Source organism: Hypanus sabinus, chromosome 22, assembly GCF_030144855.1.
Source record: "Hypanus sabinus isolate sHypSab1 chromosome 22, sHypSab1.hap1, whole genome shotgun sequence".
NCBI classification, from domain to species: Eukaryota; Metazoa; Chordata; class Chondrichthyes; order Myliobatiformes; family Dasyatidae; genus Hypanus; species Hypanus sabinus.
The window spans coordinates 41,003,148-41,020,845 of NC_082727.1; the positions used below are offsets into that span (position 1 = coordinate 41,003,148).

The 17,698-nt window shown below is 38.8% G+C and overlaps 1 protein-coding gene across 3 annotated transcripts in view; it reads left to right on the forward strand.

The window, feature by feature from the left end:
• Positions 1-17,698, forward strand: part of ide (insulin-degrading enzyme) — a 107,479-nt gene that overhangs the window by 27,060 nt on the left and 62,721 nt on the right. For all 3 annotated transcript variants that reach the window (XM_059947596.1, XM_059947595.1, XM_059947593.1), the window contains 5 exons: positions 3,246-3,408; positions 4,292-4,384; positions 5,031-5,122; positions 7,564-7,644; positions 13,506-13,609. In XM_059947596.1, the coding sequence (XP_059803579.1) occupies positions 3,246-3,408; positions 4,292-4,384; positions 5,031-5,122; positions 7,564-7,644; positions 13,506-13,609 (533 nt within the window). The remainder of the gene's footprint in view (positions 1-3,245; positions 3,409-4,291; positions 4,385-5,030; positions 5,123-7,563; positions 7,645-13,505; positions 13,610-17,698) is intronic.

Genomic DNA, 17,698 nt, shown 5'->3' on the forward strand with positions numbered 1-17,698 from the left:
AGTAGACATTTCAAATAGCTCGGCATGGACTTCATGGGCTGAAACGCCTGTTTCTGTACTGTACTTTTCTATGATCATAGTTGGAAGGTTAGGAAACCCATTGTTAAAAAAGACAGGTAGGTAAGCAGAGGTGGTGAGGTGGCTCTGTTGGTTTTAAAAAAAACAATGAAATCCAAACTTAGAGGTGACATATGGTAGGAACAGAAGATGAACTCAACCTTGTGGGTTGAGTTAAGCAAGTGCAAGGGTAAAAAGATCCTGTTGGGAGTTACATACAGTAGCTAGGATGTAGGCTACAAATTACAGTAGGAGATGGAAAAAGGGTAATGTTACAATAGTTAGTCATAAGGGATTTCAGTATGCAGGTAGATTGGGAAAATCAGGTTGGTGTTGGATCCCAAGCAATAGAATTTGTAAAAATGCCTATAAGATGACTTTTTAGAGCAGCTTGTGGTTGAGCCCATGAAGGGATTTGTTTAATTAACCGGATTTGGACTGTAGAATTGCAAATGTCTTTCCACTCTTTAAGAAAAGAGGGAGGCAGAAAAAAAGGAAATTATTAGCCAGTTAGCCTGATCTCAGTAGTTGAGAGGATATTGGGGTCGATTGTTAAGAATGAGGCCTCAGGGTACTTGGAGGCGCATGATAAAATAGGTCATAGTGAGTATGGTTTCCTTGAAGGAAAATCTTGCCTGACATAAAATATGTTGGAATACTTTGAGGGAATAATGAGCAGGATGGACAAAGGAGAATCGGATGTTGTGTCTTGGATTTTCAGAAAAGGCCTTTGACAAGGCGCCACACATGAAGTTGCTTAATGAGATAAGAGGCCATGATATTACAGGAAACGTACTAGCATGGATAGAGTAATGGCTGATTAGCAGGAAGCAAAGAGTGGGAATAAAGGGGGCCTTTTCTGGTTGGTTGCCGGTGACTAGCGGTGTTCCACAGGGGTCAGTGTTGGAACAGCTTCATTTTATGTTGTATGTCTGTGATATGGTGGGTGAAGTTGATGGCTCTGTGGCCAGTTTGAGGAGGATACCAAGATATCCAGAGGGGCAAGTAGTGCTGAGGAAGCAGTGAGGCTGCAAAAGGATTGAGAGAATGGGCAAAGTGGTGGCAGAAGTCAGAAAGTGCACGGTGATGCACTTTGGTAGAAGGAACAAACGTGTAGAGAGGCAGAAAATGTGAATATCTGAGGTGCAAGGGAACTTGAGAGTTCTCGTGCAGGACTCCCTGAAGATTGACTTGCAGCTTGAGTCGGAGGTGAGGAAGGCAAATGCGATATTAGCATTCATTTTATGAGGCGGAGAATATAAAAATAAGGATGTAATGCTAAGACTTTGTAAGGCACTGGTGAGGCCTCACTTGGAATATTTTGAGCAAGTTTGGGCCCATTGGAGAGGTTTCAGAGGAGGTTCACGAGAATAATTCCAGGAATGAAAGGGTTATTATATGAGGAGTGTTTGCTGGCTCTAGCTCTGTACCCATTGGAATTTAGAAGAATGAGGGGAAATCTCATTTAAGCATTGAATTTTGAAAAGTCTATATACAGTGGATGTGGCAAGGATGTTCCCTGTAGTGGGGGGAGCCTAGGATCAGAGGGCACACCCTCAGGTCATTGGGTATATTTAGGGCAGAGGTTGATAAGTTCTTAGTCAGGGTGTGAAAGGTTATGGGAAGAAGGCAGGCGAGTGAGATTGAAAGGGAAAATAAATCAGCCATGATGAAATGGCAAAGCAGACTAAATGGGCTAACTTGTTCCTGTATTTTATGGTCTTATGATTTGAAAATCTGGTGAATGATAGGTAGAAGTAACATAGAGCTGAAGATGGTGTAAACTGACAGGTGAGGACGTTGGATCGCGTAATAAAGGGATGGAGGTGGGGAGAGCAATCTTTTTGATGGAGTATGTGGGTTATGGGCAAATGGAGAATGTTGGTGATGGGGGCCAGGTGGATCAGGCAGAGAGAGAAAAGAAAAATGGAGGGGCAGACTGGGAGCAGTTCCCAGACGTCTGAGAGTTTGACATTCATGGATTCTGTCCAGGCAGAATATGAGATCCTGTTCCTTTAGTTTGTGTTTAACCTTTACCTGGCAGTGGGAATGGCCTTAGGCTGATATGTTGATGTGGAAATGTGCAGTAGGATTAAAATGACAGACTGGGGGATTTTACACTCTGTCTGCAATATCAGCTAGGATTTCCCAGTGACCAGCTATTTTAATTCCACTTCCGGTTCCCACACCAACATGCATGCCCACTTTGCAGCAATACCCCTCCATTATCCTGACCTGTGCAATTCTCCAATGTTGCTCATAATTTTGTGGTTTCTTACTCTTTTGATGTCCACTGATCTGTGGATTTTTTTTTAAACAAAACATCCTTGTTTCCTTGTGTTGTTGATCTTGCTTTCTCTTGTTTGCTTACCATTCCACAGAGGCTGTTGGTGGGGAGGGAGGTAATACCTGGTTTGAGATGCCCAATAAAGAGAAATCTCTCAAGTCGATTGACTTTGTATGCGTGTACTCGCAGTGCAAAATCTAGGCCATAGTAGAATTCAATTTGTGACTTTGACATCGGTACCCCAGTGCTGCAACTAGGAAACCACAGTACCTGTGCAAATGCTTTCTTCATCACCACTCACAAGTCTGGACATAACTGGAAAGATTTAGTTCTTACAAAGATACTTCATAACGGTGAAACTGTTTATCCGCTCAATATGCCAATTTACTGCATTCAAAAATGATCCACATGTTGAGAGTTGGCTATTTTGTAAGCTGAATCGTGCAAGCCACTCCATTTTGTACCTTAATTTTTCCAATTTATTTTATCATTTCAAGGCAAGAGAAATACATGGAGATGTTCTAATCTAATGTCATAAAGCAGAATAGTAAATTAAAATAATTTACTGTAATTTGTCTTCATGTGCAGAACAGGAATACATTACCAAAAAGGCTACTCAAGATTTTAAAATTCTGTTTTGGTCATAGCCTTGAATTTACCAGAAATTTTTATTACCAATATGTTATATGAAAAGATTGTTAATATTACCAGAATACAATTAATTTAGGAAAATTGTGTGTGCATTCTTGACTTGGTTTTTCCACATGCTTTGCAGAAAATACATAGAATCAGTGCCTTTTTGAAAAACATTGTCAACAAAATTATACATACAGTACATTGATCATATAAATTCAAATGGAATTTTTTTACATTGTAATAAAACCACTTAATTGTTTTTCAGCAACTGTATAAAGTGGTCCCTGTCAAGGATATCCGAAATCTTTATGTTACTTTTCCAATACCGGATCTACAGAAATATTACAAGTCAAATCCAGGTCATTATCTAGGACATTTGATTGGTCATGAAGGACCAGGGAGTCTCCTATCAGAACTCAAGTCGAAAGGTGATGATTGTGAAACTCTTCTTAATTTTCTTCTTTTTGATTTACGTTAGTGAAGTTCTTTTGTCAGCTCCACTGGGTCATTTGATTAATGTTCAGTAGCTTGTGAGAGAGATTTGGAGTGTCCAATACTCATTTCTCCTTTTTTCTTATCTTTTCCCATCTTTCCCATTCGCAAGAAGAGAAATGACCTCAAGATGGCATTTTGCGTATGTTGAAAATGCTCATTTCCTTTGGTAAATGTCCAACTAAATGTCATTATGATAATCTCCAAGTCTCTAATATTTTAAAGATTTGTTTCTCTCCGATTCCTTTTATCTGTGCTTACTTTTCACTTCCAGCATCCCAAAACCAAATTGGTACATTGCAATTCTTGTTGCTGAAATCTATTCTTACCTGGCTATTTGTTGCTGTACAGATGAGTCTGGAAGCTTTGCTCCTTATCCCTTTTTATTTTTTTGAAGCTTTGGTGAAATCAAGAACTAGCCATGTGACTGGAACTGTGTACAAACCCCATTTTATTGTACTGTAACATATTAGCATCTTTGAATATATTCTTTTGTGTAATAATATTTGTGAGCTATAATGTTGCTGTGAACCATAACTTGATACTTGAGAGTACTGTCAATACTCCACACTGTAACATCATTGTGTATTTAATGAAGCATGGCGTATGGTAGTGCTTTGGCATTTTGTTCCATTGCATAATATTGTTATTAGTTTCCAAACACTAAAGCCAAATGCTAATTTTTCAGTTCTTCTAATAGCCAGGATTTTTTTTTATTATTAGTCAATAAAGAATAACTATATTTTAAAAACATTTTAGAAATTATTAGCTTTTCAAAATCAAATTGCTCAACCAAACGCTTTCTGTATTTGTTATTAGGTTGGGTGAATACACTTGTTGGTGGACAAAAAGAAGGAGCGAAAGGCTTTATGTTTTTCATCATTAATGTAGATCTCACTGAAGAAGGGCTAGGTAAGTATGGTAAAATATTTTGTGAAGACGTTGATTTTATACTGCATAAATTTGTATTGAGCTGGGCAAAATCTATTACAGTACATTTCAAAGTTATAGCAGAAAGGTATTCCAGACTTTTTAAATATTGTAGGAAAGCAAAGCGTGTTGCAAGGCAAGAATATCACAAAGATATAATTGCTGGATTAAGGTGAAGCCTGAAATTAAAACTTAAAGTAATGAAATTGCTTAAAATGAGAAGGCATTAATGGAAAAAGAAAAGGTTTATCTTTCTGGTGGAAAACCCTTTGTCATTTCTGCTGGACTTGAAAGTTTCTACATTTACTGTACTTGCAAATACTGGAAATCTGAAGTAGTTTCTTCATTGTACCTTTTGTCTGTTGTACTTCAGAGTTTTCCACATGCTGCACATCTGTTCATTTATTGGTTTACAATGTAAATAGGTCATTTTTGCTGGACTTGAAGTTCCAGGACAATATTTTACAACAAGCAAATGCTAATTTACTAGAAGTAAAATCATGAATGAGTTGATATTCCATGCTGTAAGGTCTGTTTACTAACTACTGAGAAAGTAACTAATTCCATGTTTCTTTATTCATCCTTTGCAAATAATGTGTATGTTTTTTCTTGTCCCCCTTTTTTGCAGTGCACGTTGAAGATATAATTCTACACATGTTCCAGTATATTGCCAAACTACGAACTGAAGGGCCTCAGGAATGGGTTTTCCAGGAATGTAAGGTATGTATGAAATATGACTTTGATCCTTGAATTCTTTTGGGAATTATACTTTTATTTTTTATTTACTGATATTGTATGGAGTAGGCCCTTTCTAGTCCTTTGAGCAACCCCAGTACTCTGATTAATCCTAATCTAACTTATAACAACGATTTAACCTACCAGTTGCGTCATTGGACTGTGGGAGGAAATTGGAGCTTCCAAGGAAGACCTGTGCGTTCTGTGGGGGTGGGAACGTAGAGAGACTTCTTACAGAATGACACTAGAATTGAACTCCGAATTCTGGAACACTCCAAGCTGTAAAGTGTTGCACTAACTGCCATGCTGTCCCCCTTGAACTTTCCTCCCCTTACCTTAAAGCCATGTCCTCTTGTATTGAGGATTGCCCTGGGGAAGAGGAGCTGGCTATCCACTCTATCTATTCCTCTTAATATCTTGTATACCTTTATCGTGTCTCCTCTCATCCTCCTCCTTTCCAGAGAGTAAAGCCCTAGCTCCCTTTATCCCTGATCATAATGCATACTCTCTAAACCAGGCAGCATCCTAGTAAATCTCCTCTGTACCCTTTCCAATGCTTCTACATCCTTCCTATAGTGAGGCGACCAGAACTGGACACAGTACTCCAAGTGTGGCCTAACCAGAGTTTTTTAGAGCTGCATCAGTGCCCTGCGACTCCTTAAACTCTATCCCTCGACTTATGAAGCTAACACTCCATAAGCTTTCTTAGCTACCCTATCTACCTGTGAGGCAACTTTCAGGGATCTGTGGACATCTAAACCCAGATCCTTCTGCTCCTCCACACTCCCAAGTATCCTGCCATTTAATTTGTCCTTCCAAAGTGTACCACCTCACACTTCTCTGGGTGGACCTCCATTTGCCACTTCTCAGCCTCTTCTGCATCCTATAAATGTCTCTCTGCCATCCTCGACAATCCTCAACACGATCACAACACCACCAACCTTTGTGTCATCTGCAAACTTGCCACCCTTCTACCCCCACATCCAGGTTGTTAATAAATATCATGAAAAGTAGAGGTACCAGAACCGATCCTTGTGGGACACCACTAGTCACAACCATCCAATCCCAATGTACTCCCTCCACCATGACCCTCTGCTTTCTGCAGGCAAGCCAATTCTGAATCCACCTGGCCAAACTTCCCTGGATCCCATGCCTTCTGACTTTCTGAATAAGCCTACCATGTGGAAACTTGTCAAATGCTTTACTAAAATACATGTAGATCACATCCACTGCACTACCCTCATCTATATGCCTGGTCACCTCCTCAAAGAACTCTGTCAGGCTTGTTAGACACGATTCACAAAGCCATGCTGACTGTCCCTGATCAGACCATAATTGTCTAAATGCCCATAGATTCTAACTCTTAAGAATCTTTTCCAACAGCTTTCCCACCACAGACGTAAGGCTCACTGGTCTATAATTACCCGGACTATCCATACTACCTTTTTTGAACAAGGGGACAACATTCGCCACCCTCCAATCCTCCGGAAGAATTCCCATGGACAACAAGGACATAAAGATCCTAGCCAGAGGCTCAGCAATCTCTTTCCTTGCCTCGTGGAGCAGCCTGGGGAATATTCCATCAGGCTCTGGGGACTTATCCTTCCTAATGAATTTTAACAACTCCAACACCTCTTCTCCCTTAATCTCAAAATGCTCCTGAACATCAACCTTACTCATATTGTCAGCATTTCATAGTTTTGAAAGTATGGAAATACGTTACGTATTACTGAGTGGTAAAGCAAAGTGCTCCCAGACTTCTAGTAAGATTGCAATTAAATGGTAAAGAAATATATACATAATATAATATTTATATAACATAATACTGTATATAATATTTATTTCCTGCATTTAGGAAGGCAGGTTTGCATTGATTTTAATTTGATTTGCAATGTTTCCCCACTATTCATGAAGACCTTTTGCTGCAGTATGGTTCCAAAGTTGCAGATTGCCCTGTTCCATGGGTTGAGGCAGTGAATATTGATGGGCTATTCTACATTGGGATTTTACATTTAACCTGCTGCCAGCTAATTTATTTCTAGATGGGATTGCTCAGAGGCTGTAGTAATGCAAAACGTGTGAGATTTTGTTTCTTCTCTCATGTCATGCTTGCCTCAGGACCCTTCTGTTACCCCACCCAAGATCAGATAGTTTCTCATAGATTTGATTAGATTTTTTCTGGGTGATTGGACATATTCAATTTTGCCATTGGAACTTAAACCTGAATTTTTACTATTTTGAGTGCTCAAATCTAGATTATTGAAGTGGCATCATCTGTCATACTGTGTCTCATTTCGATGCTTGCAGCAACTTGAGAGCCAAGGATCCTTAAATTTCTTTCCAGAAACTGAAACAATAGCAACTCATGAATAACTTAATTTTTTTAGCATGCAATTAGTAAAAGCCTTTCTTTGTTTTAAATATAGGATTTAAATGCTATGGCATTCAGGTTCAAAGATAAAGAGCGACCAAGAGGATACACTTCAAAGCTTGCTGGATCATTACATGTATGTAAATATTTTTAAAAATTACTCTAATAGTATTCCCTTCATTATTATGTAAAAGTTGCATGCAAGCGAATGAGATAAAAAGCAACGCGAAGGGAAATAGCATTATAAAAGATGGCAAGGAAAGCAAAAGCCATCTGCAAAGTGCTAAACAAATCTTGCTACGTATTGATTTGCAGAACAGATTGAAATAAATTCAAGTCCTGTTAATGAAAGTGTTTTCAGAAAGAGTTGGTATTTAGCACTAAGTATTTTAGTTTTACTTTCAATGTAACATTTCAGAACTGTGTAATGTAGTTTTGCCTTGAATTGCAGGTACAATAAAGCTAAATTTTACACTTAAGGAACTAAATTATTGTCATAATATGAAAAACTCAAATGATTAGAAGGGAAGTATGTTGTCTAGTCCTTATGCTCCTTTGTCCAAATGGATATTTGTTGTGGTCAGCATGTGAATTGTGTCCAGAATAGTCTATTTGGGAATTGAGAGTACCTTCATTCACTCAATTGAATATAATTCACAGTGTCTTAATATTTCTACTAATTGCATTGTAGTAATTTGCCAGAAATTCTTTACATAATTTCCCAAGATCCTCCAACACCCAGTAGGACAGTTTGGAGAGGTCCCTGTCAGCAGTATTCTCCTCCAAGTGGCTCACCATTCTGACCTGGAAATTTTTGTAATTTCTCATTATCACTGAATATAAATTCTGAAACTCTGTAACCAAGTTGTAAGTACCCTTATCATCTCAGCTGCTGCTGTTCAGGAATTCAGCTTCTTGCTACTCTGTTAAAAGCTATTAAGGGGGAGCAATAATACAAAGGGAAGAGGAATAGAGAAAAAATAAAGCTGATGTTGCATCCGTTCCTTTTAAAGTAGACGTGGTTGAATGAATTCTCACCTGCAGACAAGGTTTCTCACTTTGATTTTTGCCCAGAGTAGCCAAAGAACAGAAACTGGGCACTGCACCCAATAAGTATAGTCGTGTGGGACCTAAATTCTTTAGGGTCTTGACAGTGCAGATACAGGAACAGTGTTTTCCTGACTGGAGTTTCTGAAACTGGGACCTTTTCTCAAAATAAGGAAAAGGCCATTCAGGACTGGGATGAATAGATACTGTCAGTCGCAGAGGGGAGTGAATCTGTAGAACTCTCAACTAAAGAGGATAGAGGAGATAGATCTGTAGACACTAATTCAATATCCTTTGATTTCATTAATGGAGGAAAACTGACGGGCCTGATCCTATTGAATGGAAGAGTAGACCTGGCAGAGGAGGAGGGAGGCAGATATTCTTATGCCAACAAAACCTCTCCATTTCATACTGGATGAAGAGAAGACAGTGGTTAAGATGGAAAAATTAAGAGATCATTTAATTTCTCATTCAGTTCATATTAATATGTTCACAACTGAAAACTGAATTCTAAACATTAAAGTTAATTAAACAGCATACTCTTTTAAGGTACCACATGGAACCATATAAGACCATTAGATATAGGAGCAGAGGTATGCCATTTGGCCCATCATAACACTATGATACTCAGAATTATCAACCCATCAATTGCTACCCAGTGTACTACTGTAATCTATCAACCTATAAGACCATAAGATAAAGGAGAAGGCGGCCATTCAGCCCATCAAGGTTGCTCAGCTGTTCAATCATGGGCTGATCCAATTCTTCCGGTCATCCCCACTTCCCTGCCTTCTCCCCACACCCTTTGATGCCCTGGCTAATCAAGAACCTATCTATTTCTACCTTAAATACACCCATGACTTGGCCTCCACAGCCACTCGTGACAACAAATTCCACAGACTTATCACTCTCTGACTAAAGTAATTTCTCTGCATCTCTGTTCTAAATGGACGTCCTTCAATCATGAAGTTGTGTCCTCTTGTCCTAGACTCCCCTACCATGGAAAATAATTTTGCCATATCTAATCTGTTCAGGCCTTTCAGCATTTGAAATGTTTCTATGAGATCCCCCTCTCATTCTCCTGAACTCCAGGGAATAAAGCCCAAGAGCTCCCAGACATTCCTCATACGGTAAACCTTCATTCCTGGAATCATTCTTGTGAATCTTCTCTGAACCCTCTCCAATGTCAGTATATCCTTTCTAAATAAGGAGCCCAAAACTGCACACAATACTCCAAGTCTGGTCTCACGAATGTCTTACAGAGCCTCAACATCACATCACTGCTGTTATACTCTATACCTGTAGGAATGAATGACAACATTGCATTTACCTTCTTCACCACCGACTTAACCTGGGCGTTAACTTTTAGGGTATCCTACACAAGGAGTCCCAAGTCCCTTTGCATCTCTGCATTTTGAATTCTCTCCCATCTAAATAGTAGTCTGCCCATTTATTTCTTCCCCTAAAGTGCATGACCATACACTTTCCAACATTGTATTTCATTTGCCACTTCTTTGCCCATTCCCCTAAACTATCTAAGTCTCTCTGTAGGCTCTCTGTTTCCTCAACACTACCCGCTCCTCCACCTCTCTTTGTATAATCGGCAAATTTAGCCACAAATCCATGAATCCCATAGTCCAAATCATTGATATACATTGTAAAAAGCAGAGGTTCCAACACCAACCCCTGTGGAACTCCACCGGTAACTGGCAGCCAGACAGAATAGGATCCCTTTATTCCCGCTCTTTGTTTTCTGCCAGTCAGCCAGTGCTCCACCCATGCTAGCAAATTCCTTGTAATTGCATGGGCTCTTATATTGCTAAGTAGCCTCATGTGGCACCTTGTCAAAGGCCTTCTGAAAATCCAAGTACACCACACCTACTGCATCTCATTTGTCTACCCTGCTTGTAATTTCCTCAAAAAATTGCAGTAGGTTAGTCAGGCAGGAACTTCCTTCCAGGAAACCATGCTGGCTTTGGTCTATCTTGTCATGTGCCTCCAGGTACTCTGTAATCTCATCCCTAACAATAGATTCTAACAACTTCCCAACCACTGATGTCAGACTAACAGGTCTATAGTTTCTTTTCTACTGCTTCCCACCCTTCTTAAATAGCGGAGTAACATTTGCAATTTTCCATTCATCTGGTGCAATGCCAGAATCTTTCGATTCTTGAAAGATCATCGTTAATGCCTCCGCAATCTCTCCAGCTACTTCCTTCAGAACCCAATGGTGCATTCCGTCAGGTCCAGGAGATTTATCCACCCTCAGACCATTAAGCTTCCTGACTTCCTTCTCAGTTGTAATTTTCACTGCACATACTTCACTTCCCTGACTCTTGAATGTCTGTGTCTCTCATTACAATATCTCCAGCATCATTTTGTATTTGTCCTATATCTACCTGCAACTCTATTTTACCCTTCATATACCTAAAAAAGCTTTTAGTATGTTTTTTGATATTAGTTGCCAATTTCCTTTCATAATTCCTCTTTTCCTTCCTAATGACCTCCTTAGTTTCCTTCTGCAAGTTTTTAAAAGCTTCCTAATCCTCTATCTTACCACTAGCTTTGTCTTCCCTGTATGCCCTCTCTTTTGCTTTTACTTTGGCTCTGACTTCACTTGTCAGCCATGGTTTTGTCCTTCTTCCATTCAAAAATTTCTTCTTATTTGGAATATACCTGTCTTGCACTTCCCTCATTTTTCGCAGAAACTCCAGCTATTGTTGCTCTGCTGTCCTTCCTGCTGGTGTCTCTTTCAAGTCAACCTTGGCCAGTTCCCCTCTCATGCCATTGTAATTTCCTTTATCCCACTGAAATACAGACACATTGTAATTTTATTTTCTCCTTCTCAAATTTCAAAGTGAACTCGATCATATTGTGATCACTGTTTCCTAAGGGTTCCTTAACTATGAGCTCTCTTATCACCTCTGGATCATTGTACAACACCCAATTCAGCACAGCCGATCCCCTAGTGCAGAGGTCGGCAACCTGCGGCTCCAGAGCCACATACGGCTCTTTGATCTCTGTGATGCGGCTCCCCGTGGTTTGTTAGCTTTTGAAATGTAATTCGAAATTTGAAGATTATGGTGATCTTGTACAATCTGAAAACTTTGCGGAGACACCGTTTCCTGGCACATCCGAACCGGCTCACAATTAGCCACCGTTCCGACTAAGGGAGATAGCCTACGGGGGTTTGTGAGTACGTGTCTTTTGGAGCATCCGCGCCCACGGGGACGGGTTGAGGGAGGCTTTAAAGCAAGGCTGTTTAGTTCGAATAAAGTTACCTTTGACTGCAGTCTTTATTTTAGCGCTGCGTGTAGCACACCGCTACAACGTGTTTTTTATCGCTATTAATATACATCACAATTGCCAATGCCTGACACCCGCCAGTGCGCGCTTTCTTTTAATTCTTCGATCCAAGGTAGGCTACCTACGGAGTAACCTTCAACCCAACGTCTTTTTTTCGGAGTTCAAAATGTTTTTGTTGCATGCAGAAATGTAATTTCGTTTTCTCTGCAGGAGTTCATCAATTTCATAAATGCAACACATTATAGTTTGTTTATACATAGCATAAAGGCAAAAAAAACCCGTAGTATGCAGTGTTATTTCATTTTGTGGCTCCCAGTGTTTTCTTTTCTGTGGGAAATGGGTCCATATTGGCTCTTTCAGTGGTAAACGTTGCCGACCCCTGCCCTAGTGGGCTCAACAGCAAGCTGTTCTAAAAATTTCCCTTAGAAATTCAAGAAAATTCTCTCGAGATCCGGTACTGGCCTGGCTTTCCCAATCCACTTTCATGTTAAAATCCCCACCAATTATCATGACATTGCCCTTCTGACATGCCTTTTCCATCTCCTGCTGTAATTTGTAATCCATATCCCAGCTGCTGTTTGGAGGCCTGTGTGCAACTGCCATTAGGGTCTTTTTACCTTTGTTGTTTCTTAACTTAACCCATTGAGGCTCTACACCTTCTGATCCTATGTCATCCCTTTTAATTATTTAATATTTCTTATACACAGGGCCACACCACCTCTGCCTACTAACCTATCTTTCCGATATACCGTATATCCTTGGACGCTCAGCTCCCAAAGGGAGCTATCCTTTAGCCAAGTTTCAGAGATGGCCACAACGTCATACTTGTCAATTTGTAGCTGAATTTCAAGATCATCCATTTTATTTCTTATGCTGCATGCATTTAAATATAACACTTTCAGTTCACTATTTGTTGCTTTCTGTTTTAACTGCATTACGTCTCTATTGCCCTGTAACTCATCCCACTGGCTCTGATTGTTCCTCATCTTCTGCCTGTCCTTTCTATCATCTCTGTTGCAAGCTATCTTTGATCTATTTCTGTTTTCCCCTTCCTCAACCCTATCACTCCGGTTCCCACCCCCCTGCCAAATTAGTTTAAACCCTTTCTAACAGTTCTATTAAACTTGCCTGCTAGGATACTGGACCCCTTTGGGTTTAGGTGTAACCCATCCTTTTTGTACAGGTCTCCCCCAGAAGAGGCCCCAATGATTCAGGAACTCGAAGCCCTGCCCCTTACACTGGTGTCTCAGCCATGCATTAATATGCCTGATCATGCAATTCTTGTGTTCGTTAGCATGTGGCACAGGCAGCAATCCTAAGATTACTACCCTGGAGATCCTGTTTCTCAGCTTTCTACCCAACTCTGATTTCTCTCTTTATTTGGTGTATCAGAAATTTTCCATTAAAACAGTTGCATCACAATACTAATGCTGTCTAATACTAATCAAAATGTTGAATATAAACCTTATCAAAAGGATGTTGAAAAGGATTAAACAGCATGGAGTGGTCTGCATGTATTAAGATAAATCGTAATCTGGAATCTTTAGAGATCACATATTTTTGTTTTCTTGGTGCTGTGTAAAGTGCAACTTGCTGGCTTAGAACATGCTGCATGTTTATTACTTTTTTATTATTTATTCCCAGTACTATCCCATTGAAGAAGTTTTAGCGGCTGAATATCTACTAGAGGAGTTTAGAGCAGACCTAATAGAGATGGTACTGGAAAACCTGACACCAGAGACTGTGCGGTAAGTTATTTTTATTTGATTAGTGACTTATTTTACTTTGTTTTGAAATGTGAAATTGCTTAACTATTTATAATGAATCATCCAATCATGGTTGTTCGTAGTGATCTAGGGAGAGTTAAAGACGTTTTGTTAGTTTTCAGTTCACTTATTAATAATTACAACTTCAGATTTTATTGGTCTATGTGTCAAATGAATGCTATGAGCTATTCATTATGCTTGCACTTCAACAGAAATTGAAGTACTTTTCATTGTATGATTGTATTAGCTAATCGTTTAGAAAGCATAGAGAACCTGGTAAGGGAATGTTTAATGGGAATTGAACCTCATTTAGACCAGACTAGGAGTACAGCGTAAATACTGTGACAGCAAGAGTTAAAAGCTAGGTTTCCTGTGGTAAGTGCTCCATCCCATAGTGCTCAAGTATTTTCACTATCTACAAGACACGCATCAGGTCTATGATGGAATATACTCCATTTCTGCTGTGCACTTCTCAAAAGGCTCAGTACCATCCAGCACAAAGCAACCTTCTTGACTGGTACCCCATCTACCCTGAATATTCATCCCCTCCAACTCTGGCACATAAAGGCTCCAGTACATGCCAACCACATCATGCACAGCAATTATTCACCTACAGCAGCTCCTCTGAAACAGATTATCTCCACCATGAAGCAGGCACATCATCTGAAGTTTGTCCTTCAAGTGCACACCAACCTGACGTGGAAATGTTATCACTGGTCCTCCACTGTCACTGGATCCAAATCTTGTAACTCCTTACACAACAGCACTGTATCCACCAGAATGGCTGTGGTAATTCACAGTGGTGGTTTACCAGGGACTTTGGAGCAATTGGAGCTAGCCAACAATTAATGGCCTTGCCAGTTCTGTATAGATCCCAAAAAATGAATAAATGTTGAAAAAATGTTCTGGTCAGCATTATAGGAAAAAGGACAGAGGAGACAATAGAAGATGCAGAGAAGATTACAAGCACAATAACAAAAATACAAATAATGAGGGATGAGCATTGTGTCTTTTGAGAAAGGGTGACTATGTTGATGCTTAAAATTATTAAGAGTTTAGCTAGTAGATGTAGAAGGAAAATATATCCATGAAAATATAAAAGGCAATCTCCAAAAATCTTTAAGGAAATTCAGAGGAAAGTTCACTAAGGGCGTTGAAGATGTACAACTTGTTCCTAGGATTGATGAATGGGAAGGTTATAGATGCCGTTAAGGGGGTACTGGACAAGTACGTAATGGAGAATGGAACAGTGGGTTATGCTGAATTTTAGTAAGGAAAGGCCAAAGGAGATTTGCGCAGAATTGAAAAACAAGTATGAACTAATTAGACCAAATGGTCATTTCTCATTTATTAATAGAACATTTTGAAACTATTTTTGAGCATATCAAATAAGCTGTTGTTGGATTTGTGAAAAGTAAAGGAATAATATAAATTCTTTAAAAGCAATACTAATATCGTGTATTGTCTTCATAGAATTATTATATGCATTGGAGGAGATTATGATACATCTCGAGTCTGTTCTGCTCCAACTAAAGCAGTCTTTCAGTCCCATTTCTCTGCTTTTTTCCCTCTGGTCCTACAAATTACTTTGTCATGGGTAATTGTCCAATTCCCTTTTGAAAGCACTGATACAATTTCACCAGTTCCTCTGGACTGGTAGTGCTAAGATGCTAAATATCCATTCTTTGAAGACCAAACTTTTGCTTTATTCGACCATTTTAACTTTTGGATAGACCAGAAATTTAACTAAGCTAGCTGATATAAGCATGCTGAATGCAAAAGTAGGTTAGAAGCTGTTTTTGTTTTGTAATGAGATGAGAATGACAAGGAGACCTGATAGAAATGTTCAAAATCATTAAGGGTATAAATAAAATGGATGACACGTGCCACTTCAAAATTAATTTATCATCAAAGACACAGGGCAGTAGGTGGAGATTGGTTAACAGGAGATTTCAGACTAACATCAGGAAGCACTTCTTTACGTAGCTAGTTGTGTACACATGGAGCAAGCTACCTAGTTGTGTAGTTGAGAGTAGTACCTTAGAGACTTTCAAATCTGAACTCAATAGTTATTTCAACAGACTAGATAAATTGCATTTTAGCAAGCTTTCTTGGGCTGTACGGCCTGGTCTTGTCAAAAACTTTTTAATGGTCTAATAGTTGACATTTTTTTTATCCGCTGTGGCATAAAAAGCTGATGTTCACTGTTGTTGTTACACGGGTTGTCTTCATCATAAGCCCTACACTGGTTCAAGGTGACATTCACCAGCAACTTTCTTAAGAGCAGTTGTAAATGATCATGTGTTAAGAGGTAGAAGTATCTATATCCTATCCATGATGTCTTTATTGTGCAAGTCAGGAGCTACAGAAGTAATTTAAGTAAAGGCACAGATTTAACATATGTTAATAGCTAAAAGTGTTGGCTTCTGGATTTTCTTTTATTCTGTATGTATTTTAGCAATTGGAAAAATAGAAATAATAGTAAGGAATTTTTATTATTTAAATTCTACAATTTCTTTGTCAGTTGATATGATACTTAGTAATAGAGACTGTGTTTGGATGAACTTTTAAATTGTTAAGATGCTGTAACATGGAAGTTGGCACATGAATTTAATTTCCCCCCAGGCTTTAACTTCAGATATGTTATTTTAAGAAAGTATTTTGGACCAACTTGGTACATGAATTTGGGAATGAAAAGAATCAGAACATGTGCAGAGAAATTAGTAATTTTTCATAAACAGTTTTATCTTGCAAGCAAGAGAGGACTTGAGTAATCTGGGTTAAGAGTATCTGTAACTGCATCTATTCCTGTTGGTATTCAAACCTTTTGCCCATCAATATCAGTGGTTTAAAATGACTTATATACATTGATTTAACTGTGGTGTTACGTTAATATTACATAGCCAATCTTCATAGAGGGATCAGAAGTGGAGAGAGTGAGCAATTTCAAGTTCCTGGGTGTTAAGATCTCTGAGGATCAAATCTGGCTCCAATATATCGATGCAGCTATAAAGAAGGGAAGACAGCGGCTATATTTCATTAGGAGTTTGAAGAAATTTGGTTTGTCAGCTGAAACACTGAACTGCTGCTACTGCTAAGTTAACAAATTTCATAATACATGCTAGTGATTAAAAAACCTGATTCTGATTCATTGGTGCCCTCACCAACATGATTAACAGTAAAACTCCGCACCAGTGTACATACATACTACTTGAGGATACATTTACCTAATTTATCTGTGTGCCTTGGTCCAGACTTTAGTGCAATAATAAAAGTGTCTATTTAATGTCACAGTAAATATTGGATAAATTTATCAGCAGTTGGCATCCCACACCCTTAGCTGCAGAGGTCAAGTTCTTTTGTAGTCTACACTGTTTGACTCAACATTTAAATGTTTGGAATGGTGTAGGCTAGCTTTATTTCCACTTGGTTCCCATTAAAAACCAGCTAAGTAATAATTACTTTAGAATATTCTTCAGCTCTTGAAAATGGTTTTACAGCTGTCAAATCTCAATCCTTCAAAGAAAACGAATGCTAAAAATTTAGAAATGTTTTTCTCCCTTAAAATTTTATACTATCTTCTATCTCATATCCCTTCTGTCTTTGCGGCTTTTATTGTAGTTTGTTATATCATTTACATTTTGTTTCTGTTTTTATACAATTTTGTTTCTGCATGCTTGCAAAGAATCTTCAAACTAATTGAAAATTTTTAGTTGGTCATTCTCATAGCCCTGAATCCATTTTAGTACACATCACAGATCCTTTGTAGTATACTGAAGTGGACTTGAGGTTAGAAAACTGCACTGGAAAGTGCAGAAGTAAGTGAGAATGCATTAAGATTTAATTATTTTATCTACTTGTGTATCTTTGTATGTTCATCCCAGGGGTATCTGTTTGGAACGTAGTAGACTATCATTTAAATATCATTCAAAAGCACATATTTGCCATATCCATTGCTGAATTTTGATATCATAGAAATTTCTTAACCTCTAGCACTTAACTAGTTCGTACAGAGGGAAGTAAAGCCATTTATCACAGCCAGTAAACACATGAAGAAATGGTTTAATTAAA